The following is a 27667-nucleotide window of genomic DNA, read 5'->3' as shown; positions in this document are numbered from 1 at the left end:
CTCTCAATTGCATTAGAGCCTTTGCACACTGTGGTGGGTCACTTAGCTTGTGCCAGTGAAAAGCTAATCAGCTTAAGAGGAGCACAGTCAACCTCTCCCCCTGCTCAAAGGGGACTTTTTGCTCTGCAGTGCAGAGTGGACTGCATGGTTTCACCTCATTGCTTTATTCTCATGCCCCATCCTAATCCTTCTTAATAAGTGTTAACGAGAATGATGTGTCAAGGCGAGTCTTTATACATGGTGTTTTCAGTTCTTCACCATGCAAAGGAGTCTAGTGCATGTTTGGATATAGGCTTGACGGCTAGCATTGAGTGGAAAGTGCATTGTGGCATGATATGGAGCCATCTCCCCCCTGTATGCTCTGGTGTTTTTTTCAAAAAATTATTGGAAAGTTGGAGAAACATTGATGTCATGAATCACTTCTGCTAATTGTCACATTGCCCTATAAAGGTGTAGATTTCTATATGCACATAGTTATAATTTCTATAACACTACATCGATATAAACATGGCTTTTTTTCAGCCACAGTTCACCAGAGCTCAATTCCCACACCCCTCAGGTGGGTGCCATGGCTGTTATAAGAGAACAAGGGAGGCCTTCATGGTGAATTTTTGCAGTTCTTTTTCTAGAAAAATAGCACAGAAAATAGGGATTGTACTGGTGGAATTAACTATCATGCACTTTTTAAAAAATCTGCGGAAAATACTTTCTTCTGTTTTCTTCAAACATTCAAGCTCTACATGTGAAGATTTCTTTACTTCATTCCCTTTGTCAATGAGTCTGCTTTCTATACCGTTTAGCAAGTCATCCCACTCAACTTACACTGTTAAAGTGGCATTTATTTTTATTTCATTTTCTAAAACATACAAAGCATTAATCCTGCCAAATGGGCAATCCAAGGGGCTTTTAACAATACTGCTGAAACAAGGACAAAAATTAACAGGGTACATGAATCCAAAATAATAAAATAGTGAGTACAGAGGAAAACAAGTACCAAGAAATACACCTAGAGATAGAATATGACGCTTTCTGAGCTATTTTGAAATCTTCACATCCGGGTTTGAGCTGGAACTTCTTGTTCCTCTCTGCAGTTTTCCTCCTCTTTGAAAAGTCTCTGGAGTATGACCTTCATGCTCTCCCTGGATCGAGCCCTCTTGTTTCTCCCAATCAGGAAATAAATCAGTGGGTTAATACTGCTATTCAGGCAGCTGCATAAGAACCCAAAAGATATTGCAACAAATTTCATTTTATAGTCTATATCTGGAGAGGAAAAACTGATTGATGAAATGCAGGAAAATGGGAAAGCTAAGAAGAGGAAGAAGAGGAGGGCAAGGAGGATGGCTGTTAAAGCTTTTCCCTTCTTCCTCTGTTGTGTTCTAAAGTAAACTTTTATAAACAGGACCAGAGTGGAAACAGTCATGAGTGGGAGGCAAAGTATAGCATTCATTAGAAGCAGATAGAAAAGGGGATTCATTGTATCTCTAAAAAGATAAAGAATCATGCTGGTTGCAGTGAGCAGGAAAGAAATGATCCATATTGTGGCACACACAAGGGTGGAAAAGTGTGGTGGTCGGTGGCATTGATGCCAAAGTGGGAAGATAGCAGAAACACACCAGTCAATGCTAATAGCTGTTAACAGATATTGACCAGTGTTGTACATGAAGAAGAAAAGAATGGAAACCAATGTGTCAATCAAATGCATATAGGGAGGTAAATATAAAAATAACCTCAGAAGATTTATAATGGAAAAAGGAAATAAGCATATGAGAGCCCCAAGGTCAGCAGCAGCCAGATGCAGGATGAAGGTGGTGAAAGGATTCCTCTTCATGGAAAAGCCAAGAAACCAGATGACAATTCCATTCCCAATGATTCCAAAGATGCTAATAAGTAAAATGAATATGTAAATAAGAATGTCTGCTATATGATATGGTGATAATTCATGATCAAAACCATCCTGGGGGGTTAGGAGGTCAGTTTCATCTTCTGCTGCAATATCTTCCAACGAAGCATTCAAAGTGGACCAGGATCCCAGGCCATCATTGCTCATCTTGCTGGATCTCTACTTCTGAGCTTTTTTCTTGTATAGCTCTTACTACCAGGAGAAAATAAACAAATGTGGAGTCAGTTTTAGCTATAAAGCTCAACCTATTAAACTGAGACAAACAATAATAAAAGAGACATGCTATAGTGGGAATTAAAGACTGATAAACAAACACATTAGGAATATGGTTCACAGGAATGTTTGTCACAACTTATCAGTTTCAAAGGCTTTGGGGGGAAATGGAGTTTGCCGATGTGTTGTGGATCTTTCCTCTAAGTAAAAAAACTGTATTCACAACATCAGTAAGCACATCATTTTAGAACTCAAATTCTCTTCTTCTGCTCTCTGACTCAGCCATAAGATCGGAAATTAACCTCTGTGTCATTGATTTCGGTTGGTTGGGTGGTGGAGAAGATGAGTGTGAGAAGGAGTTGAACAGCTCTTGTGATTCTGGAATGAATTGGGAAGGCATATGTAATTTTATTGTTATTGAAATGTGATTTTGAACAAAAGTGGATAAATAAAACTCAAGTTGAATTGGGATTGTTAAGAAATATGAAAATTAAAAAAAAACAAAACCCCCCACAATAGATTAGCCAGACAGCAAGAGTTTTACAAAGTGGAATGTATTAGACAAACCATTACTCTATCCTGCCTAGTACTTTCTGCCCTGACTGGATGTGGGAACCAAAAATTTCTGCCGTCTTCACCAGACACCCACCTGGTATCCTTCTAACAGAACACTCCAGGGAGTTAGCTTGCCCCACCTATCAGCCAAAGGTGCACAGCATTGTCATTCAGCTACAGATCCCCTCTTACCTTTGCTAATGAATGACATCAAAAGTAGCTATTCGCATTCCTCTCAAAAACTTTGGATCAGCATCCCTCCGGCATGGTGAGTGGGAGCATCAAGTGGTGCTGGAATAAGCAGGTAATCAGAAGATTTGCAGAAATTGTTAAGACGCCTCATCTGGTTCTTAGCAAGATGTGCAGGATTCTGCCCATTTTTGGTGGGGTGTGGGCACACTTCTGCACAATCCCAGATGCATCAATCCTTTAAAGCCTCTCTTTTTTTTCTGAGTACTCTTCATTCCATACTGGCGACAAGGAAAAAATGAATTCTCTTTCTAAATAAGGCTGCAATCTAGCCAGACCAAGAGATGGTATTTCCCTCTCTCTCTCTCTCTCTCTCTCTCTCTCTGTGTGTGTGTGTGTGTGTGTGTGTATTTATGTGTATGAGTATAAGTATGAGAGAGAGAGAGCACTACATCATGCCCCTTCCACCTGGTTCTTAGTTTTTTCTATTCTGTCATATCCCATTCCACTGAATTTTCTTTGGGTTGTTCTGGGGTTTTTATGCCCCTCTCCGTGCTACGAAAGTATGCCTCTTATGCAATGGTGGTATAGTTTTGGATAAAAGGTAAAGGTAAAGGGACCCCTGACCATTAGTCCAGTCGTGGCCGACTCTGGGGTTGCAGCGCTCATCTCGCTTTACTGGCCGAGGGAATCGGTGTACAGCTTCCGGGTCATGGGGCCAGCATGACTAAGCCGCTTCTGGCGAACCGCAGCAGTGCACAGAAACACCGTTTACCTTCCCGCTGGAGTGGTACCTATTTACCTACTTGCACGTTGATGTGCTTTCGAACTGCTAGGTTGGCAGGAGCAGGGACCGAGTAACAGGAGCTCACCCCGTCATGGGGATTTGAACCGCCAACCTTCTGGTCAGCAAGTCCTAGGCTCTGTGGTTTAACCCACAGCGTGACCCGCATCCCCATAGTTTTGGATACAGGAGGTCAAACATGGGAAATATCAACTTGATATTACTGCACATGAGACTTAGATATGTGATATAGAAGACTCTGTATGAGAATGGTCTACTGGGCACATGTTCATGACCGTTAAATGCCAGGACATTGTTATCTGCCACCAGAGCTATCTTGCTTGAACTTCTGCAGAAGATAGTTGGGTGTTTCCTGTTAGAGGAGACAGTTACATAAGCATCAAACCCAAAACTTATATTATGGGGGAAAATAACTATATATGCAATACAGTGGTACCTCGCAAGACGAATGCCTCGCAAGATGGAAAACTCACAAGACGAAAGGGTTTTCCGTTTTTGAGTTGCTTCGCAAGACAATTTTCCCTATGGGCTTGCTTTGCAAGACGGAAACGTCTTGCAAGTTTGTTTCCTTTTTCTTAAAACCGTTAATACAGTTGCGACTTGACTTCGAGGAGCAACTCATAGCATGCGGTGTGCGTCTCTGTAGGGGCAAGAACGCATGAAGGAGGGTTCTGAGGGAGAGGGAGCTTTGTTTCGACAAAAAATAGCAAGGCGCGCACACTTCCCTCCCCACAACTCCCAGTTAGGGAGGCCAGGCTCTGGGGCTCTTCGGACGGGGCTCCTTCCTTCTCTCCCCCCAGCCCCCTGGTGGTGACAAGAGCACCTGCCCGGGCCCTCCAGCGCTCGCCCTGCGAGGGGCGCCCCCTACCTGCATCTCCGCGCTTTCCAACCCCGCGACGTCGCCGGCTGCAGCAAGTTTGCCTCTCGGTGTGTGTGTGCGCGAGTGTGTGTTCTCCTCGCCCCGCTCGAGTTAGTCCCGGCACAGCGCAGGCAGCAGGTGAGTCGCCCTTTGGCAGCTCGGAAGGCGCCGGGCCAGGCAAGGTCAGCTCAAGAGCCACCGGGGACACGCCCCCGTGCTCCTCTCCAACGGGCTGGATGCACCCCTCTCCGCTCGCGCGCTTCTGGCTGGCTGGCCGGCTGCAGCAGCAACAGGGGCAATAGGCATCCACCGTCGCCGACGCTTCCTCCCTCCCTCCTGCCCGTGGCGGGCGGCTGGCTGGCTGGTGCTCTCGCTTTCTTTCGGGCTGCTGCTGCAGAAAGGATTTTGCACCAGACAACTTTTAGGCCGGTAGGAGTTTTGACTACCGCGGCGACAGCAGCAGCAGCAGCAAGATGGCACCGACTGTAGTGCAAAGGGTCGGAGCAAGGCGAGCCGAACCGATCCTGGGGGCTCAGGCAGCAACCTCCGCCCCACCTCCCCCCACGCCCATGCCCGCCTCTCCCTCCCTCCCAAGCACCCCCTTTTTTGAGGTTTTTGAAGACTTTGGTGATTTTTGAAGCTTTCCCAAAACTTTCCCGACACCGTGCTTCGCAAGACGAAAAAAATCGCAAGGCGAAAAAACTCGGGAATGAATTAATTTTGTCTTGCGAGGCACCACTGTAATGACATGCAAAAGAATTCCAAAACATAATGGGGGTAATTAAAGGTCTGGGTCTCAGACCACATCCAGTTCTCAATCCTTGGGTTCAATCCTTCTGCATCAGTCCAACAGCAAGTTTATTCCTCTCTTTTGAAACATCAGATTTATTTCATTAATCGTGCTCGTGTGTGTGTGCGTGCGCACTAAGAGAGAGAGAGAGAGACAGACAGACAGAGAGAGAGATACAGAGACACAGACAGAGACAGAGACCGTAGGAGCTGGGTTTGAAGACAGTAATCTTTCTCTATCACCCATCAGGGCTTTGTGCCATTCTGATGATGAGTGTTACTTGCTCATGCTGATTTTTGGTTAACCTTTTATGTGAGCAGCTTGCACACTGTGGTGGGTCACTTAGGTTCGCAATCCAAGTGTCCACTATACACCATTCTCATACAGAGTCTTCTATATCACATATTTAAGTCTCATGTGCAGTAATATCAAGTTGATACTTCCCATGTTTGGGTTCCTGTATCCAAAACTATATCACCACTAAGAACCAGGTGGAAGGGGGCATGATGTAGGTCTCTCTCTCTCTCTCACACACACACACACACAGAGAGAGAGAGAGAGAGAGAGGGAGAGAGAGAGAGAGAGAGAGAGAGAGAGAGAGAGAGAGAAATACCATCTCTTGTTCTGGCTAGATTGCAGCCTTATTCAGATTGAGCATTTATTTTTTTCCTCTGCCAGGACTTCGACCGCCCGTAAACTGGACCATGACAGGTAATTGTTCTACTCTGAACTCTGTAACTTATTACTATAAGTCTACTTGTTAATATCCACAGATTGTATATCTCTGGGGAGACATAGAGGTAAACCCTCTTTCCATTATTTTCAATGACAGAATTTTATATTAATATTATTTTTTGAATTCATATACTGTCCTATAGCTGGAGGTCTCAGATGAGTGATGCTAGCAGTTCTTTGTGGTTCTTTTACTTTGTTCCTGGCTATTATTTAATAATAATAATAATAATAATAATAATAATAATAATATCTGCTATACCAGCTTATACCAGTGACAGTGGTGGGGCTCTCTGACAGAAAGTCAAGCATTTTTCTAATTAAATATTCCCATTGGCCATACTCCATAAGCTCGGAGAGTGGAGAAAATAAATGTCAATAATGAGGTATTTGTACTGGGAAACATCCTGGAAATCCGGTGAATAGAATTGGGCATTGATGTCAGAAGGTCTGAATGGTTATTTGTCGTAAGCCCACCTAACTCTCCTCCACTTCCCACTGATCCTGAAGCCATAGTACAACATACATATATATATATATATATATATATATATATATATATATATGCAGGTTTTGGTGTCTTCGGGTGTCTTCCCGTGTAAGAGTTGGGGTGTCTAGGCGACGTTTCGACGAGGTCTCACTCGTCATCTTCAGGCTGGTGCTTTCGGCTTCTTGTTACTGGAACAGAGTAACAAGAAGCCGAAAGCACCAGCCTGAAGATGACGAGTGAGACCTCGTCGAAACGTCGCCTAGACACCCCAACTCTTACACGGGAAGACACCCGAAGACACCAAAACCTGCATTCCTGTACCCGTGAAAATCTACGAAAGCAAATATATATATATATATATATATATATATATAACATAAGACACATCATAAGTCATGAAGGGAAACTGAAGAGTTGGCATTTATGAAGAGCTTGTTTTATGAATTATTTTCTTATTATGATGTGTCTTGTGTTTGATACACCCTTGTATGCATATCATTTATTGTGTACTCACAATGCTGTTAACTGGCTTGAACATGGGAAGATAAAGGTAAAACATGGCATCATCAGTAAGGATATTTTTGTATCCTGGTTGCCTGGTTCCTTCTGCCTAGAACTTGCTTACCCACTTTCCTTAAGAACTCCTTTGTATGACATGAAGCTTTAGAAGTTAAGATTCACCTCCTACATAAGCCATATTGATAACCAATGGTGGGGGGAAATCTTACCATGTGATATTGAGAAGCTGCTGAAGAACAGATAAAAATTAGTGGCTGGAGCTCTGAACATCTAGCTGGAAGCTTGACGAAACATCTGCTGTTTCTTTGGAGTTACATTCATTTCTGAAAATGCTCTGTCCCCCTACTTTTATCAGCACAGAATATTCTACTTCCTTCTGCCTTCCACACAGCATCTCCTAAGGGGGGGATGTCAATAACTGGGCTCCTCTTAAACTGATTCATTTTGGACTTGAACAAACTAATTGCCCCAGTACAATGTGCTAATGCGCTTATCCAACCCACTGGCAGCAAGCAGCTCACCCATTCTAAAAGTGACATCAACAGCTAACAGAATGTCAGCCTAAACAGGGAACACTCACTATCAGAATGGCACGAAACAACCAGTGGCTTTTGGGGGGAAATTACTTTCCTCAAATCTAGCTCATGCAGTCTCTGTGTGTGTGTTCGTTGGGGTGTGTGTGTGTGTGTGTGTGTGAGAGAGAGAGAGAGAGAGAGAGAGAGAGAGAGAGAGAGAAAAGAAGAAGAAGAAGAAGAAGAAGAAGAAGAAGAAGAAGAAGAAGAAGAAGAAGAGGAGGAGGAGGAGGAGGAGGAGTTTAGATTTGATATCCCGCCTTTCACTCCCCTTCAGGAGTCTCAAAGCGGCTAACATTCTCCTTTCCCTTCCTCCCCCACAACAAACACTCTGTGAGGTGAGTGGGGCTGAGGGACTTCACAGAAGTGTGACTGGCCCAAGGTCACCCAGCAGCTGCATGTGGAGGAGCGGAGACACGAACCCGGTTCCCCAGATTACGTGACTACCGCTCTTAACCACTACACCACACTGGCTCCACAAGTCAAACCTACAGCACTCAGTTACGATGCTTTCAAAAGATTTTCACTTCTAACTATATCTCTCCTGTTCTTTTTTGTTTTTTAACTAATTTTTATTCTTTTTCATTGAAAATCTTCCAATTAATGACAAATCAAAGCTAATCATTCCATACTGCAATAATAGCAGTACCACCAATTATATATTCTCCACAACCCAACCAATGTCTATGACACAAGACATTAGTTTCTGATCTTAAGGCTGAGTCAGAGAGCAGAGGAAGAGAATTTGAGTTCTAAAATAATATGCTTATTGATGTTGTGAATGTAGTTTTTTTTACTCAGAGGAGAGATCCACAACACATCGGCGAACTCCATTTCCCTCCAAAGCCTTGGAAACTGATAAGTTGTGACAAACATTCCAAAGAACTATATTCCTAAAGTGTTTGTTTATCAGTCATGAATTCCCACTATAGCATGTCTCTTTTATTATTGCTTGTCTCAGTTTAATATGGTTGAGCTTTATAGCTAAAACAGGCTCCACCTTTGTTTATTTTCTCCTGGTAGTAAGAGCTATACAAGAAGTAGCTCAAAAGTAGAGATCCAGCAAGATGAGCAACGATGGCCTGGGATCCTGGTCCTCTTTGAATGCTTCATGGGAAGATATTGGAGCAGAAAATGGAACTGACCACCTAACCTCCCAGGATGGTTTTGATCACAAATCATCACTATATCTTACAGCAGTAAATATTCTATATTTCTTAATTCTAGTTATTAGCATTTTTGGACTTATGGGGAATGGGACTGTCATCTGGTTTCTTGGTTTTTGCATGAAGAGGAATCCTTTCACCACTTTCATACTAAATCTGGCTGTTGCTGACCTTGGGACCCTCATTTGCTTATCTTCTTATTTGATTGTGTATCTTGTGGTGTCATTTTCATCCTAATCTGTGAATATTATCTTGTGTGTACACTTGTTTGAGTTTTTCTTCTTGTTCATGTACAACACTGGTCAATACCTGTTGACGGCCATTAGCATGGACAGGTGTGTTTCTGTCGTTTTCCCCCTTTGGCATAGATGCCACCGACCACCACACTTTTCCACCTTTGTGTGTGCCACAATATGGATAATTTCTTTCCTGTTCTTTGTAATCAACTTGATTCTTTTTATTTTTAATATTTTTCTGGGCCTCCTTTTCTACCAGCATCTGTTAAATGCTGTTCTTTTCCTCCCACTTATGACTGTCTCCTCTCTGATCCTGTTTATAAAAGTTTGGTTTCAATCACAACAGAGGAAGAAGGGAAAAGCTTTAACAGCCATCCTACTTGCCCTCATAATCTTCCTCTTCTTAGCTTTCCCATTTACTTGCATTTCATTAATCTATTTTTTCAATCCACCTTTGGACTATAATGTTTCATCTTTTAAAGTATCTGTTGTGTTATTATGCAGCTGCCTGAATTGCAGTATTAACCCACTGATTTATTTCCTGATTGGGAGAAACAAGAGGGCTCGTTCCAGGGAGAGCATGAAGGTTGTACTCCAGAAACTTTTCAAAGAGGAGGAAAACTGCAGAGAGGAACGAGAAGTTGCAGTTCAAACCCAGATGTGAAGACTTCAAACTAGCTAGGAAAGCTTCATTTTCTATCTCTTGGTGTATTTCTTGGTACTTGTTTTCCTCTGTACTCACTATTTTTTAATTATTTTGGATTCATTTACTCTTAATTTCTGTCCTCGTTTCAGTAGTATCGTTACAAGCCCCTTGGATTCCCTAATTTGCAGGATAGGTGTTTTACATGTTTGAGAAAATGAAATAAAAAGAAATGCAACAGACTTTGACAAGTGGGATTACTTGCTAAATGGTATAGAAAAGAGATTTGTTGCCAAAGTTAATGAAGTAAAGAAATCTTCACACGTAGGGCCCAAATGTTTGAAGAAAACAGAAGAAAATATTTTCCCCAGATTTTTTGAAAAAAGTGCATTATGGGACATTCCACCAGTATAACCCCTATTTTCTGTGCTATTTTTCTAGAAAAAGAGGTGCAGAAACTCACCATAAAGGTCTCCTTTGTTCTATTACAATTTCAATGGCACCCATCTGAGAGGTGCCGGAATTGAGTTCCGGAAAGTTCTGGCTGAAAAATATCCCTGCTTATTATACAAAGGTAGTGATATAGACATTGTAACTATGTGCATATAGAAATCCACAAAATTCTGCCATCTACAACTTTATAGGGCAATGTGACAATTAGCAGAAGTGATTCATGACATCAATGCTTCACTATCTTTCCCAAAAAGTTCTTTGGGGGAAATCCAGAGCATACTGGGGAGGGGGGGGTTCCATAACATGCCTCAATGCACTTTCCACTCAATGCTAGCTGTCAAGCCTATATCCAAAGCTACACTAGACTCCTCTGCATGGTGAAGAACTGAAATCGCTATGGATAGAGACATCATCCATGACACATCATTCTGGTCAATACTTATTAAGAAGGATTGGGATGGGGCATCAGAATAAAGCAGTCAGGTGAAACCATGCAGTCCACTGTGCATTGCAGAGCAAAGAGTCACCTCTGAGCAGGGGGGGAAGATGATTGGGCTCCTCTTAAGCTGATTAGCTTTTCACTGGCACAACCTAAGTGACCCACCACAGTGTGCAAGCTGCTCACATAAAAGGTTAACCAAAAATCAGCATGAGCAAGTAACACTCATCATCAGAATGGCACAAAGCCCTGATGGGTGATAGAGAAAGATTACTGTCTTCAAACCCAGCTCCTGCAGTCTCTGTATCTCTCTGTCTGTCTGTCTGTCTGTCTGTCTGTCTGTCTTTCTCTCTCTCTCTTAGTGTGTCTGTGCGCGCGTGCACGATTAATGAAAGTAAATCTGATGTTTCAAAAGAGAGGAATTAACTTGCTGTTGGACTGATGCAGAAGGATTGAACCCAAGGATTCAGAACTGGATTTGGTCTGAGGCCCAGAACTTTAATTACCCCCATTATGTTTTGGAATTCTTTTGCATATCATTATTGCATATATACCGTATTTTTCGCTCCATAGGACACACTTTTTCCCTCCTAAAAAGCAAGGGAAAATGTGTGTGCATCTTATGGAGTGAATGCAGGGGGGAGGCAGGCGGGAAAAGCCCCCAAGAGCCGCACACAAGCTCAGGGTGGCTCTTGCGGGCTTTTCCCCAGGAGGGAGAGGGGACTGACTGGCCTCATCAGTCCCTTCTCCCACCTTGTAGAAAAGCCCCCAGGAGCCATGCGCCCTTTAAAGAGCGTGCGGCTCCTGCAGGCTTTTCTATGAGGTGGGAGAAGGGACTGACGCAGCCAGTTAGTCCCTTCTCCCTCCTCAGGGAAAAGCCCCCAAGAGCGGTGCGCTCTTTAAAGAGTGTGCGGATTCTGCGGGAGGTTGGGAATACTCCCAGAGGTTGTTGGGGCTGGTGGGGGAAGTCTGGGCTTTTCACGCCAGCCCCGATAAGCTCCTGAGCAGCTCTGGGGTAGCCCGCGAAGCCTCCACAGGGCAGCAGCGAGCCTTCATCCCGCTGCCCTCCGGAGATGCTCTTGGGGGCTTTCCCCCGATGAGGGAGGAGGAGAGCCAATCACTGAAGGGCTGCCCTTCTCCCTACTCGGGAAAAAGCCCCCAAGAGCCACACACACACTCCACGCGGCTTGTGAAAGGGAGCGCTGAGCAGAGCCTGGGATGCATCCTGGCTCTGCTCAGCACTCCCTTTAAATATATTCTTTTCTTGAAACCCCCCCCCTAAAAACTAGGTGCACCCTATAGTCCTGCGTGCCCTATGGAGCCAAAAATACGGTAGTTATTTCCCCCCATAATATAAGTTTTGGGTTTGATGCTTTTGTAACTGTCTCATCTCACAGGAAACACCCAACTATCTTCTGCATAAGTTCAAGCAAGATAGCTCTGGTGGCAGATAACAATGTCCTGGCATTTAACGGTCATGAACATGTGCCCAGTAGACCATTCTCATACAGAGTCTTCTATATCACATATCTAAGTCTCATGTCCAGTAATATCAAGCTGATACTTCCCATGTTTGGGCTTCTGTATCCAAAACTATACCACCATTGCATAAGAGACATGCTTTGTGTGGCGCTGAGAGGGGCATAAAAACCCCAGAACAACCCGAAAAAAAATTCAGTGGAATGGGATATGGAATGACTGAATGGAAAAAACTAAGAACCAGGTGGAAGGGGGCATGCAGTAAGTCTCTCTCTCTCTCTCTCTCTCTCTCTCTCACACACACACACACACACACACACACAATCCCTTGACCTGGCTAGATTGCAGCCTTATTCAGACTGAGAATTATTTTTTTCCTTGTTGCCAAGAAGGAATGAAGAGTGCTCGATATCAATAAATAGAGGCTGTAAAGAACTGGTGCATATGGGATCAGACAGAAGTGTGCCCACACCCCACCAAAAAAAGCAGATTGGCCTCCCAGACATGTCAAAGTTTTCCCAAGGGGGTTGAAAAATTAACGCGATTGAGGCCTGCCAGCAGAACATCACGGGGGAGGAGAGTACTGTTGTGTTCAGAAGCTGTTGTGGTCTTCCTTGAATCATCTGTTTGGCCACTGTGAGACCAGGACAATTGACTGCAAGGTCCACTGACCTGATCTAGAAAGACTCTTTTTTTTTCTTCAGATATATTTCTCCACCCCAGCCTAAGTTCTTCCCCAGCAGAACCAATCACAAGCTGATTTCTCTCTGAATACACTGGTTAGTCTTTCTGTTAATGGATTACACAGGACCGAATTGACATGGGCAGGATCCTACACATCTTGCTAAGAACCAGATGAGGCGTCTTAACAATTTCTGCAAATCTTCCAATTACCTGATTATTCCAGCACGACTTGCTGCTCCCACTCACTATGCCGGAGGGATGCTGATCGAAAGTTTTTGAGAGGAATGTGAATAGGTACGTTTGGTATCATTCATTAGCAAAGGTAAGAGGGGATGTGTAGCTGAATGACAATGCTGTGCACCTTTGGCTGATAGGTGGGACAAGCTAACTCCCTGGAATGTTCTTTTAGAAGGTGGATGGCTGCTGAAGATGGCATAAATTTTTGGTTCCCACATTCAGTCAGAGGAGAAAGTACTAGGCAGGATAGAGTAATGGTTTGTCTAATACATTCCACATTGTAAAACTCTTGCTGTCTGGCTGATCTATTGTGGGGTTTTTTCTAATTTTCATATTTCTTAACAATCCCAATTCAACTTGAATTTTGTTCAAAATCAAATTTTAATAACAATAAAATTACACATGCCTTCCCAATTCATTCCAGAATTCCAAGAGCTGTTCAACTCCTTCTCACACTTGTCTTCTCCACCACCCAACCAACTGAAGTCCACCACACAAGAAGTAAGTTTCTGATCTTAAGGCTGAGTCAGAGAGCAGAAGAGGAGAATTTGAGTTCTAAAACGATATGCTTACTGATGTTGTGAATGCAGTTTTTTTACTTAAAGGAAAGATCCACAACACATCGGCAAACTCCATTTCCCCCCTAAGCCTTTGAAACTGATAAGTTGTGACAAATATTCCTGTGAACCATATTCCTAATGTGTTTGTTTATCAGTCATTAATTCCCACTATAGCATGTCTCTTTTATTATTGTTTGTCTCAGTTTAACAGGTTGAGGTTTATAGCTAAAATTGGCTCCACATTTGTTTATTTTCTCCTGGTAGTAAGAGCTATACAAGAAAAATCTCAGAAGTAGAGATACAGCAAGATGAGCAATGATGGCCCGGGATCCTGGTCCACTTGGAATGCTTCATGGGAAGATATTGGAGCAGAAGATGAAACTGACCTCTTAACCCTCCAGGATAATTTTGATTATGAATTATCACCATATAGTATAGCAGACATTCTTATCCCCATTTTACTTATCTCCATTTTACTTATTAGCATTTTTGGAATCATTGGGAATGGAACTGTCATCTGGATTCTTGGCTTTTCCATGAAGAGGAATCCTTTCACCACCTTCATCCTGCATCTGGCTGCTGCTGACCTTGGGGCTCTCATATGCTTATTTGCTTTTTCCATTATATATCTTCTGGAGTCATTCTTAACTCCCTACATGCATTTGATTGTATTATTGGGTTCCATTCTTTTTTTCTTCATGTACAACACTGGTCAATATCTGCTGACAGCCATTAGCATGGACAGGTGTGTTTCTGTCGTCTTCCCACTTTGGCATCGATGCCACCGACCACCACACTTTTCCACCCTTGTGTGTGCCACAATATGGATCATTTCTTTCCTGCTCATTGCAATCAACTTGATTGTTGCTATTTTTAATGTTCTATGGTATACACTTTTATTCCACTTTCTATTGAATGCTATACTTTGCCTCCCACTCATGACTGTTTCCACTCTGGTCCTGTTTAGAAAGGTTTACTTCAGATCACAACAGAGAAAGAAGGGAAAAGCTGTAACAGCCATCCTACTTGCCCTCCTCTTCTTCCTCTTCTTAGATTTTCCATTATCTTGCATTTCATTAATCAGTTTTTTTCCTCCAGATATAGACTATAAAATGTACTTTGTTGCAATATCTGTTGGGTTATTATGCAGCTGCCTGAATAGCAGTATTAACCCACTGATTTATTTCCTGATTGGGAGAAACAAGAGGGCTCGATCCAGGGAGAGCATGAAGGTTGTACTCCAGAAACTTTTCAAAGAGGAGGAAAACTGCAGAGAGGAACAAGAAGTTTCAGTTCAAACCCGGATGTGAAGACTTCAAAGTAGCTCAGAAAGTGTCATGTTCTATCTCTTGGTGTATTTCTTGGTACTTCCTTTCCTCTGTACTCACTATTTTATTATTTTGAATTCATGTACCCTGTTAATTTTTGTCCTTGTTTCAGCAGTATTGTTAAAAGCCCCTTGGATTGCCCATTAGGCAGGATTAATGCTTTGTATGTTTTAGAAAATGAAATAAAAATAAATGCCGCTTTAACAGTGTAAGTTGAGTGGGATGACTTGCTAAATGGTATAGAAAGCAGACTCATTGCCAAAGGGAATGAAGTAAAGAAATCTTCACATGTAGAGCTCGAATGTTTGAAGAAAACAGAAGAAAGTATTTTCCGCAGATTTTTTGAAAAGTGCATGATAGTAAATTCCACCAGTACAATCCCTATTTTCTGTGCTATTTTTCTAGAAAAAGAGGTGCAGAAACTCACCATAAAGGCCTCCTTTGTTCTATTACAATTTCAATGGCACCCATCTGAGAGGTGCCAGAATTGAGTTCCGGAAAGTTCTGGCTGAAAACGATCCCTGCTTATTATGTGAAGGTAGTGATATAGATATTGTAACTATGTGCATATAGAAATCCACAAAATTCTGCCATCTACAACTTTATAGGGCAATGTGACAATTAGCAGAAGTGATTCATGACATCAATGCTTCACTATCTTTCCCAAAAAGTTCTTTGGGGGAAATCCGGAGCATACTGGGGAGGGGGGGGTTCCATAACATGCCTCAATGCACTTTCCACTCAATGCTAGCCGTCAAGCCTATATCCAAAGCTACACTAGACTCTTTTCCATGGTGAAGAACTGAAATCGCCATGGATAGATACTCACCTTGACGATGTTAGGATATTTCCGTTCCACCTTAAAATGGAGCAGGCTTTTGTAAGTTACAGAGTCTGTGCATGTCCTATTCACAGGATGTTTATGTTTGCTGATTCCTTTCGTTTTTGCAGTCGGCTCAGACACGCTGACAGAATGGACGTGTTTTCTTTTGTTCTGTTAAACGCTAAATAAAGTCTGTAAATTATGCTCTTCTGTGATGCAAGCTTTTGGCTGTGTTTCTGCTGATAAAGAGGGTGCACCAGCCTAGGAATGATGCCAGGAATTTCCAAAGGCTTTGTGCCCCTAACTGTTGGATCTGCGTGAGTACGGGAGGCCGATGGACGTCCAGAACTCCGGCTTGGGGGCTCATGATGGACACTATCTCCCTGGCAGTTTCCCAACAACAAGGTTTCGGGCCCAGATTCACGGCACCTACAGGAGAGTAAAGCTGCAACAGACTGCGTTAGAGGTATGAAGGGGGGAAAAGCGAAAGGGCCGGACGCTTTTTCTGTTATACCTCAGCAAAGAGCCTTTGATCTACGGCAAGGCTTAATTGGCCTGGGAGCCGAGCCAGAAAGGCTTCGTGATTAATGAGCTGCCAAGATAAGGAGTCTTTCAAGTTAAAATAGACTCACGGCTACTGCCAAAAGCTGGAATGGAGTATTTCCACGCTTTTGAAGCTTCAGAGGGAACTGCTCCGTGTCCTAAGTTGGATGGGCAGAATTATGAACCCTGGGCAAAATGGTGTGAATCTTTGCTGCGTCAGTTTGGGGTCTGGCATGTTGTTTCTGAAGCCCCCCCAGTTCCTCTGACAGAGAGATGGAAAGGCCAGAATTCGAAAGCGATTGACATAATAGTCCTATCTGTATCTCTTGAGGAAATTAAGACGCTGGCTGGCAACACCACTGCACGTGCAATGTGGTCTGCTTTAAAAAAAGCTCACAAGCCAATAATCCCAGCCCAGAGTTTGAATGCATCGGAGGTCCTAGATGTTTCCCAGAATGCGAGTGATTGCAGGGATGCTGAGGGCACCGGTTGCAAGCTGCAGGGGGAGCTGACCGTCACGTCATCCCAGGCAGCATTCCAGCCTCCAGGGGGAGCCAAGGAGTCGGCAGCTGAGAGCTCTGGTTCTCGTGAGAACCAAGGCCATCGCCTTTGCAGAGGCCGGAAAGGCAAAGGTAAACAGATGCCTACAGATGGCCAGGAGCAGAGGGAGGGTGAAGAGCCCGCGCAAGAGAAAAACAAAGCATTGTTTGCTGGCACAGCTTCACCAAAGGCTAAAGGCACGTCTGCAGATGGCCAGAAGCAGGGGGGCAAGCTGCAAAAGCCCACGCCAGTGGAAAGCAAGGTTTTGCTTGCTGGCACAGCTTCACCAAAGGCTAAAGGCACGTCTGCTGGCCAGGAGCAGCAGGGGGGCAAGCTGCAAAAGCCCACGCCAATGAAAAACAAGGGTTTGCTTGCTGTAAGGACTGCTCCAACAGCCAAAGGCAGATTTATTGTGGACTCAGGTGCCAGCCGCCACGTTTCCAAGGACAGGCATCTTTTTATCTCCTTCAAGCCTCAGGAAGGTGAGATCCACCTGGCTGATGGAAGGACGTTGCAAATTGCTGGAGAAGGGACTGTGAAACTTGCAAGTTTGCACACAACCATCAGTGGTGTACTATATGTTCCAGGCGCTGCAAGCAACTTGTTGAGTGTCCCACAGCTTACTGGGCGTGGTTTTCAGATTTCCTTCAAGAGGAGCGTCTGTGTCATCAGTAAAGGCAAAGAGGACTATTTGCATGCAAAGTTTATGGATGGTTTGTTCCATATAACTTATGATGACACTGTTGCTGTATCTAATGCTGATTCTTGTTGTGTTGCACAAACTAACAAAGTTCTTCATGCAGGTTGCATTCATGATGCACATCGAAGATTTTGTCACCTCTCTTGGAAGGCACTGGCCAAGATGCCAGAGGTGGTTGAAGGTTTGAACATCAAACCCTGTAAATTTCACATGAAATGTGTATCTTGTGCAGAGAACAAGGTGAAGGTTGCTCCAAAAGGCAAGGAGTCTAGCAGGCAGGCTTCCAAACCCTACCAGCTAGTGCATGCGGACCTGGTTGGTCCACTAGCGCCCTCTTTAGGAGGAGCAAGGTACTTCATGATTCTGATTGATTCTTTTTCCAGGTACATTCATGTGTATTTGCTCGAACAGAAATCGCAAGCGTTTCCGAAGTTTAAGGAATTCTGTGCTTGGTTGGAGAATGTGCACAGTAAACGTATTTCTTGTTTGTTTACTGATCGGGGCGGGGAGTTTACTTCTCAGCAGTTTGAAGCTTTCCTGACTGAGAAGGGAATCCAGCATGACATGTCAACGCCCAGATCGCCATGGATGAATGGGCTTGCGGAGAGAGCAAATCAAACATTGCTGCAAGGAATCAAAACCTTGTTGCATGATGCCAATCTCCCTGATAAGTTTTGGGGGGAGGCTTTGGGGAATTTGGTTTACAGTTATAATCGCAGATTGTCATCACCCATTGGTTGTACCCCCTATGAGAAGATGTTTGGCAAGAAACCCAACACCAAACACATGAGAATCTTTGGTTCGGACATGTGGGTACGCACACAACAAACCAACAAGCTTGGGAAGCGTGGGGCACATGGTTTGTTTATGGGGTACGAAAAAGGTGCATACAGGGTATGGATGACTGACTCTAAATCCATTAAGTTCACAAGGAGTGTTGAGTACAATCCTAAGTGGGGGAAAAATGTGGGAATTTTCCAGAGTTACCCAGAGGAGGATGAAGGTGATGTCAAGCAAGCAGCTAAAGCTGCTGATGCTGCTGATGATGATGAGGATGAGGATGAGGATGATGATGATGATCAGAGTTCGGATTCCAGTTCAGTGGGCGGCGCTGCTGCTGATGTCAGTGAAAGTGATGACACAGCAGACTACCAGAGCGCAAAGGCCTCAGTCAGACCATCTGATGCGTCTGACAATGAACTGGAAGAACCACTGTTCACCATTGGTCATTTTTCTCCTAAGAAAGAGGAGATGAGTCCAGAAGACTTGCGTCTAGTACGCAGATCTGAAAGGGCGACCAAAGGCAGACCTCCAAAGAGGTATGCTGATGAGTTTGCTAAGACAGCAACTGCTGTTCTTAGTAGCTCAGAGAAGGTATGGGAACCTTCAAGCTTCAAAGAGGTTCAGGAGTTAACCTCTAAAGATGCTGAGCCTTGGCTTAATGCCATGAAGGCTGAAGTTGATTCCTTGAACAGGAACCAAACTTGGGAATTGGTACCGGTAGTCCCAGGAATGAGACTGGTTGGCAGCAAATGGGTCTTCAAGGCCAAGACAGACCAGAATGGCAAGGTAGTCAGACACAAAGCCAGATTGGTTGCCAGAGGTTTTTCACAGGTACCAGGACAGGATTACCACGAGACCTACTCTCCCACAGTCAAATATGAGAGCATTCGGCTGATGCTCAAGGTCGCTGCGGAGGAGAAACTGCATGTTTCCCACCACGACATTAATACAGCTTTTTTGTACGGGATTTTGAATGAACAGCTGTTCATGCTTCCACCTGATGGGATGGAGATACAGAAGGGTATGGTCTGTAAACTGCGGAAATCCTTATATGGTCTCAAGCAGAGTGCCAGGTGTTGGAACACAAAACTCACTGAGACATTGCTTTCTCTAGGTTTTCACCAGGGCAAAGCTGATCCATGTGTGTTTGTCAAGGAGGAGGGGCAAAACAAACTGTATTGTTTATGTTTTGTTGATGATCTTCTGATGTTTTGGAAGAATCAGGCTTTTTACCAAAGCACCCTAGCTCAGCTGAAGGAGCACTTTGACATGAAGGATCTTGGTGAGGTATCCAACTATCTTTCTCTGCAGGTGGAGAAGGACCAAGCAGGTAATTTTCTGGTACACCAAACACAGAAAATTGCTGATGTATTAACCAGGTTGAATTTGGTTGATGCAAATCCAGCAGACACACCGATGGTGACAGGTTACCAGGTAGACAGTACTGCTGAAGCGTTTTCTGACACAACGCTGTACAGATGCATTCTAGGCAAGCTGAATTTCATTGCCAGATGTTCAAGACCTGACATAGCTGTAAACTGTAATCTGCTTAGCAGACATGCCAACAATCCTACGGTTCAGGATTGGAAAGCTCTGAAGCGCATAGCCCGCTATTTGAAAGGGACTATGCACCACAGGCTGAGGTTCACCAGTCAGAAGACTGGAGGTCTTGAAATCTTTGCAGATGCTAGTTTTGGAAGTGACACCACGGATGGTACAAGCACTTCTGGAGTATGCTACATGTACAACCACTGCCTGTTTGACTGGTTGTGCAGGAAGCAGACAACAGTGAGCCTAAGTTCCTGTGAAGCAGAACTCAATGCTCTGTCATTTTCACTCATGGATTGTGAATGGTTGATGCAACTGTTTAAGGACATCAGGGTGTCTGTGAAATGTCCTATACAAGTGTATCAAGACAATAGATCGTGTTTGGCTTTGCTGAACTCCGAGAGTTGCAAGCAGAGAACCAAGTATTTGCAGATTAAGCTACATCGTGCAAGAGAGTGTATTCAGAAAGGACTGATTCAGGTGTCCTACATGGCAGGAAATGAAATTCCTGCTGATCTGTTGTCTAAGGTTGTTAACAAAGAACAACTTAAGGTTTATGTACAAAGGTTGCAATTGGGTGAACCACAGGTACAACAGGTTACACGGAAAGGGGGAGGATGTTAGGATATTTCCGTTCCACCTTAAAATGGAGCAGGCTTTTGTAAGTTACAGAGTCTGCGCATGTCCTATTCACAGGATGTTTATGTTTGCTGATTCCTTTCGTTTTTGCAGTCGGCTCAGACACGCTGACAGAATGGACGTGTTTTCTTTTGTTCTGTTAAACGCTAAATAAAGTCTGTAAATTATGCTCTTCTGTGATGCAAGCTTTTGGCTGTGTTTCTGCTGATAAAGAGGGTGCACCAGCCTAGGAATGATGCCAGGAATTTCCAAAGGCTTTGTGCCCCTAACTGTTGGATCTGCGTGAGTACGGGAGGCCGATGGACGTCCAGAACTCCGGCTTGGGGGCTCATGATGGACACTATCTCCCTGGCAGTTTCCCAACAGACACATCATTCTGGTCAATACTTATTAAGAAGAATTGGCATGGGGCATGAAAATAAAGCAGTCAGGTGAAACCATGCAGTCCACTGTGCATTGCAGAGCAAAGAGTCACCTCTGAGCAGGGGGGGAAGATGATTGGGCTCCTCTTAAGCTGATTAGCTTTTCACTGGCACAACCTAAGTGACCCACCACAGTGTGCAAGCTGCTCACATAAAAGGTTAACCAAAAATCAGCATGAGCAAGTAACACTCATCATCAGAATGGCACAAAGCCCTGATGGGTGGCAGAGAAAGATTACTGTCTTCAAACCCAGCTCCTGCAGTCTCTGTATCTCTCTGTCTGTCTGTCTGTCTGTCTGTCTTTCTCTCTCTCTCTTAGTGTGTCTGTGCGCGCGTGCACGATTATTGAAAGTAAATCTGATGTTTCAAAAGAGAGGAATTAACTTGCTGTTGGACTGATGCAGAAGGATTGAACCCAAGGATTCAGAACTGGATTTGGTCTGAGGCCCAGAACTTTAATTACCCCCATTATGTTTTGGAATTCTTTTGCATATCATTATTGCATATATACCGTATTTTTCGCTCCATAGGACACACTTTTTCCCTCCTAAAAAGCAAGGGAAAATGTGTGTGCATCTTATGGAGTGAATGCAGGGGGGAGGCAGGCGGGAAAAGCCCCCAAGAGCCGCACACAAGCTCAGGGTGGCTCTTGCGGGCTTTTCCCCAGGAGGGAGAGGGGACTGACTGGCCTCATCAGTCCCTTCTCCCACCTTGTAGAAAAGCCCCCAGGAGCCATGCGCCCTTTAAAGAGCGTGCGGCTCCTGCAGGCTTTTCTATGAGGTGGGAGAAGGGACTGACGCAGCCAGTTAGTCCCTTCTCCCTCCTCAGGGAAAAGCCCCCAAGAGCGGTGCGCTCTTTAAAGAGTGTGCGGCTTCTGTGGGAGGTGGGGAAAAAGCCAGTAAAAGCCGTGCCGCCTCTTTAATGAGCGATCGGCTTCTGCCAGTAGAAAAGCCAGTAGAAGCCGCGCAGCCCCTTTAAAGAGTGTGCGGATTCTGCGGGAGGTTGGGAATACTCCCAGCGCTTCTATATCCACGCCAGCCCCGATAAGCTCCTGAGCAGCTCTGGGGTAGCCCGCGAAGCCTCCACAGGGCAGCAGCAAGCCTTCATCCTGCTGCCCTCCGGAGATGCTCTTGGGGGCTTTCCCCCAAGGAGGGAGGAGGGCAGCCAATCACTGAAGGGCTGCCCTTCTCCCTCCTCGGGGAAAAGCCCCCAAGAGCCACAGACTGGTGAGGGGAAAAACTACAGTGCTTGGGATTCTTTGAGTGGAATGATATGCTTTGAATGCATGGTGTGTGTGGAGGCCCACAGGTGTAACTATGGAACATGGAAAGGTGCTGGGCGGGCTTCTGTAAGAGAGGGAAAATGGAGAAACAGGTGGGACAGGAGAACAGAATGGAATGGTTGGATAAGATGTCAGAAACACATATATATGTAAAGATCTATGTAGAGTAAATAACATGGCACATTCTGGTTAGATCATTTTCCTTGTTCAGATTGAGGGCTTGTCCACCTTCCACCAGTCCCATTCCAAAAAGTTTCCCCCGAAAAACACACTCTTGGCCTCTGAATTGGAATGAACAAAAATCTGCGGAAAAACCCAATGGTCATTTGTTTCGATTCAGCAGTAAAGAGAGGGTTTTCCTAGTGGGAAATGGAAGGCCAAATGAGGTGTGGCAGAGCCCTGAGAACCTGTTTTTGTATATCCCAGTGGATGTTAGAGGGTCAGCCATAGACATGAATGGAAACATTTGAAAATTTGTATAGTTTGAATTGGGCAGATATGGCCATTATCTATTTTCACAATAAATATGTTAATTAAATAGCTGGGGAAAATACACAAATGGAGAGGGGACCCTCCAAATTAATCCATTACTCATTGTGGTCAATAGGATTTTGGGAAATGGCAGAGAAGAAACAGGGAACTGATTACTTGAAATACTCGCCTATTGTTCCAGACAAAACCCTAGACATTTGCCTCTATGTTCCAAGTATACATTTTGTATTTCTTTGGATTTCAAGCATGGGCAAAGTGCATCTAACAGTGCTGTTCATTCTGCCACTAGTTCCTCTTTTGTCTTCTTGCTTGTGAGGAGAAGGAGGGTGTTTTCTACCACATGTGGTGGGAGTGCAGGAGAGTGAGAGAATTTTGGGAAGAAGTATATATTGAATTAAAGAAGGTCCTAAAGTATACATTCACCAAAAAATCTGAAATCTTCCTGCTAGGAATACTAGGGAATGAAATTAAAAAGAAAGATCACAAATTTATGTACTATGCAGCAACAGCTGCAAGGATAGTCCTTGCTCAGAAGTGGAAAAAAAGGAAATGCCAACAATAGAGGAGTGGAGATCGAAGTTACTAGACTACGTGGATTTGGATAGGTTAACGGGAAAGATCAGACATCTAAGAGACCAAAAGTTTGTCAAGGAATGGGGGAAATATGTAGATTACTTGGAACACCTTAGTGAAGGTCAAATAACGTTAAGGGGATTCAGAGAAGCACTGTGAAAGAGGAAGAGGTATTGTCTAAGGAAAACAGAGGTAAAAGAGTATCTAATGACAATACATAATAGGTAATGTGTATCTTAGATTCTTATTGCGGAAGATTCACAGGCGGGCTGAAGGAAGTCCAGAAAGAGATGACCATGTTAATTTGACAGATGGAAAATTTTATTGTATATACGGAGTATCTGTTTTGTGCTGTTATTTCTTTTCTTTAATCTTTGCTTTGGTATCTTATTCTTTTTTTCTTTTTCTTACTTTTGGAAAATCAATAAATACTTATATGGAAAAAAAAAGAGCAGTGAGAGGGGCCAGCCTCTCTGGAGGGGGCTTGTAAACCAACACTTTCATCAGGTTTTCAGTTTTCCCCCACTCACTCATTCAATATCCCATGCCACTGAATTTTCTTTGAGTTGTTCTGTGGGTTTATGCCTTTTATGCTACACGAGCCCAAACATAGGGAGTATCAACTTGATAGTACTGCATATGAGATTGAAATATGTGGTATAGAAGACTCTGTATAAGAATGGTATACTGGGCACATGTTCTTGACAGTTAAATGCCAGGACTTTGTTTTTTTACCACCAGAGCTATCTTGCTTGGACATCTGCAGAAGATAGTTGGGTGTTTCCTGTTGGTGAAGACAGTTACAAAAGCATCAGACCCCAAACTTATATAATGGGGGAAATAACTATATATGTAATAACTATATGCATAAACATTATGGGGATGATTATAGATCTGGAACCTCAGACGACATTCAATTCTCAATCCTTGGGCTCAATCCTGCAGAAGTCCAACAGCAAGTTCATTCCTCTCTTTTGAAACATTAGATTTTCTTTCATTAATCGGTCAGATGACAATGTTTTGCTGCACAATTGAACAGCATCTAAAATAACATGAAGATAATGGACTTTGGTGCCTTATGTTCGATATTTATTTGTTGTACTATGGCTTCAGGATCAGTGGACAATGGAGGAGAGGTGGGTAGGATTAAGACAAATACCTTTATACTCAGCTCTGCTTCCTCACTTCACACACTCTCTGTCCCTCCCTCACAAGGGGAAGGATGAACTGCTCAACTCCGAATTTGCTTGGCTGTCCAATCTATCCAATACTCAGGTGTCAGAATTATTCCCTTCTCTCACCATTCAGACCTTCTGACATCGATCTCCAATTCTATTCATGGGATATCCAGGATTTTCCCCAGCACAAATACCTCATTTTGACATTAATTGTCCCCACTGTCATATGTTATGGAGTATGGCCCAGTGGCAATTTCTAATTAGGAAAATGCTTAGCTTTTGTTCAGAGAGCACACAACCATCACTGCATAAGCTGGTATAGCATTTTTTTAAAAAAAAAATCAATAATAATAATAATAAATAATGAAACAGTTAAGAAGAAATTAAAAGAACCACAAAGAACTGCAGGCTTTACTCATCTGAGACCTCCAGGTATAGGGTGGTATATAAATTCAATAAATACTAATAATATATAAATTCAATGAATAATAATCTGCCATTGAAAAAAAAATGGAAATGAGGGATTACCTCTATGACTCCCCAGAGATATACAATCTGTGGATATTAACATATATATTCATAATAATATGATACTGAGTTCAGAGTAGAACAAGTACCAAGAAATATAAGAAGAGATAGAAAATGAAGCCTTCTGGGGAAAAACCTAATCAATTTTTTTTTAAAAAAATAAATACATTAAAGGCTTTGTGTTACAAAGCAAACAGATAAACAGGGAAAGGTACATCTGTCATCTCCACTTTCAGTTCATAATCTTTTTTATGGCTCAATTCTTTATTAAAGTCATCAGATCTGGGTTTGGACCGGAACATCTCGCTTCTTTCTGCAATCTTCCTCCTTGAAAACCCTCTGGTATATGACCTTCAAGCTCTCCCTTGATGGACTGTTTTTCTTTCGTCCAACCAGGAAATAAATCAGTGGGTTAACACTGCTGTTTAGGCAGCTGCATAAGAGGCCAAGAAATAGTTTAGTATTGTTTCCACCATTGCAGAGAATATATAATACAATGCAAGTTAATGGGAAAGCTAAGAAGAGGAAGAAGAGGAGGGCAAGTAGGATGGCTGTTAAAGCTTTCCCCTTCTTCCTCTGTTGTGATCTAAAGTAAACTTTTATAAACAGGACCAGAGTGGAAACAGTCATGAGTGGGAGACAAAGTATAGCATTCATTAGAAGCAGATAGAAAAGGGAACTCATTGGAAGTCTAAAAACATAAAGAATTATGAAGATTACAGAGATCAGGAAAGCAATGATCCATATTGTGGCACAAACAAGGGTGGAAAAGTGTGGTGGTCGGTGGCATCGATGCCAAAGGGGAAAGACGACAGAAACACACCTGTCCATGCTAATGGCTGTCAACAGATATTGACCAGTGTTGCACATGAATAAAAAAAGAATGGAACCCCAAGGTAATAACAAATAATAATAATCTAAGAATGAAAATGAAAATAACCCCAGAAGACGTATAATGGACAAAGTAAATAAGCATATGAGAGTCCCAAGGTCAGCCGCAGCCAGATGCAGGATGAAGGTGGTGAAATGATTCCTCTTCATGCAAAAGCCAAGAAACCAGATGACAGTTGCATTCCCCATAAGTCCAAAAATGCTAATAAGTAAAACGGAGATGATGATAATTTCTGTTAAAAAAATCGATGAAAATATATCACCAGAACCATGTTGGGAGTTGGGGAGCCCAGTTCCATTGCCGGTTCCATTCAAAGTGGACCAGGTTCCCAGGCTACCATAGCTCATCTTGCTTAATTTCTGCTTTTCAGCTATTTCTTGTATGGCTCTTCCTACCAAGAGTAAATAAACAAATGTGGATTCATTTTTTTGCTATAAAGTTCAACCATATTAAAGTGAGACATTCATACAATAACAAAAGAGACATGCTGTAGTGGGAATTCATGACCGATAAACAAACAAACAATCACTTTAGGAATATTGTTCATTGGAATTCTTGTCAAAACTTATCAGTTTCAAAGGTTTAGGGGGAAATGCAGTATGGTTATAGATTTTTCCACCCAGTAGAAAAATCTGCAGGCACAGCATCAGTAAGCTAAACTAAATTTCCCCTCTTCTGCTCTCGGAGTCAGTCTTAACATCTGAAACTTACGTATTTTGTCCTGGGAGTGGGGTGGTTGGATAGGCTCAGTGCTTCAGAACTGGAGTGGAGAAGAGAAGAGGAACAGGAGAAGGAGTTGAATGGCTCTGGAGATCAGGAAAACAAAAGCCATTATTATTATTAGTATCCAGCCCATCTGACTGGGTTCCCCAGCCACAGTTGATGGCTTTCAACATAAATAAAAACATAATGAAACAATGCCTTGGGAACGCATATGTAAGTTGTTGTTGTTGTTGTTGTTGTTGTTGTTGTTGTTGTTGTTGTTATTAAAATGTGATATTTAACAAAACCAGAATAAATAAAACTCAACTGAAATCCACTGTCCTGGTCTCCCAATGGCCAAACAGATCCTTAAGGGAAGCCTACAAACAGCTTCAGAACACAACAGTCATCTCCACACCTGTGGTTTTCTGCTGGCCCATCAGCTCTTTAATTTCACAACCCACTTCAGGCAACTCTGAAGAGCAACCTGTTGTTGTTGTTTTACAGGGCATTGGGGACACTTCTGTTCAATCCCAGATACATTGACATATCCCCAAACATTCCTCAGATGAAAATAGGGTCATTTTAAACTCCTCTCCTATTGATCCCCCTCAATCCCGATTCTTTGACTCTCACATAGCATTTCCTATCATAAGAAGGACAATTGCCACCACCAGTAAACTGTTGTATTCCTACTGTAGAGCACTTGTGAGGCAGGTTATTGGTTTCTCCATCCCAGTATTCCTTCTTCAGGGATTCAACTTGGGCTTTTCTGCCTTAAATGCATGTACACTTCTGCCTTTGGTTCCTCTCCCACTTTTGCAAATGAACCATGTCAACTTGAGACATTCACATACCTGTGAGCAACTGTTGATTAGCCGTCTAAAGACAAGGTGAGTTGGAGGCAGCAAGAAACACAAAATCATGTGCTGGAATGAAGAGGTAGTCAGAAGATTGGCAGAATTGACTACAGACCCAAGGAGGAGAAAATAGATGTATCACCAAGCTCTCCCCAAGATGTTTAGGGCTCCACCCATTACTCTTCATCTGTTCTTAAGCAATTTGCCAACATCCTGTGGCAAGAAGAATTTTGTTCATTGGTTGTCAAGAGAGCTGATTACACAGGAGGTTCTTGCCTCCAAAGTCTTGATGTCATAGAATAGCATTCTTGAG

At 43.2% G+C, this 27667-nt stretch overlaps 3 protein-coding genes and 1 pseudogene across 5 annotated transcripts in view; 2 read left to right on the top strand and 2 right to left on the bottom strand.

Moving 5' to 3' along the window:
* Nucleotides 1-9794, top strand: part of LOC310713137 (mas-related G-protein coupled receptor member H-like) — a 41020-nt pseudogene extending 31226 nt beyond the window's left edge. Inside the window, exon 3 of the transcript XR_014530103.1 lies at nt 8648-9794. The product of XR_014530103.1 is annotated as a mas-related G-protein coupled receptor member H-like (transcript). The remainder of the gene's footprint in view (nt 1-8647) is intronic.
* On the bottom strand, nt 827-26282 carry LOC310713138 (proto-oncogene Mas-like). Of its 2 annotated transcripts, none has more exons than XM_083516950.1 (2): nt 26238-26282; nt 827-2145 (listed from the first exon to the last, which is right to left on the bottom strand). In XM_083516950.1, the coding sequence occupies exon 2, from the start codon at nt 2045-2047 to the stop codon at nt 1049-1051; it is 999 nt and encodes a 332-aa protein (XP_083373076.1). In that variant the 5' UTR covers nt 2048-2145; nt 26238-26282; the 3' UTR covers nt 827-1048. The 2 variants fall into 2 exon arrangements, with proteins under 2 accessions (XP_083373076.1, XP_083373075.1); XM_083516949.1 differs by lacking the exon at nt 26238-26282 and adding an exon at nt 2861-3040 and having other exon boundaries at nt 827-2491.
* Nucleotides 13830-15042, top strand: LOC310713133 (proto-oncogene Mas-like; the record flags this gene model as incomplete). The annotated part of the gene is made up of 1 exon (XM_083516945.1): nt 13830-15042. One exon carries the CDS (start codon nt 13830-13832, stop codon nt 14829-14831), a length of 1002 nt encoding a protein of 333 aa, XP_083373071.1. The 3' UTR covers nt 14832-15042.
* Nucleotides 25177-26139, bottom strand: LOC310713801 (proto-oncogene Mas-like; the record flags this gene model as incomplete). Its single annotated transcript, XM_083518371.1, has 1 exon — nt 25177-26139. The coding sequence occupies one exon, from the start codon at nt 26137-26139 to the stop codon at nt 25177-25179; it is 963 nt and encodes a 320-aa protein (XP_083374497.1).
* Nucleotides 26283-27667: the final 1385 nt, after the last annotated feature.

Source organism: Podarcis liolepis (genome assembly GCF_965112155.1).
Source record: "Podarcis liolepis genome assembly, chromosome: 8".
NCBI classification, from domain to species: domain Eukaryota; kingdom Metazoa; phylum Chordata; class Lepidosauria; order Squamata; family Lacertidae; genus Podarcis; species Podarcis liolepis.
This window is presented reverse-complemented; position numbering and strand designations above follow the sequence as displayed.

Coding starts and splice junctions, on each gene's coding strand:
- LOC310713138 (XM_083516950.1), bottom strand. CDS start 2,047: ATGAGCAATGATGGCCTGGGATCCTGGTCCACTTTGAATGCTTCGTTG.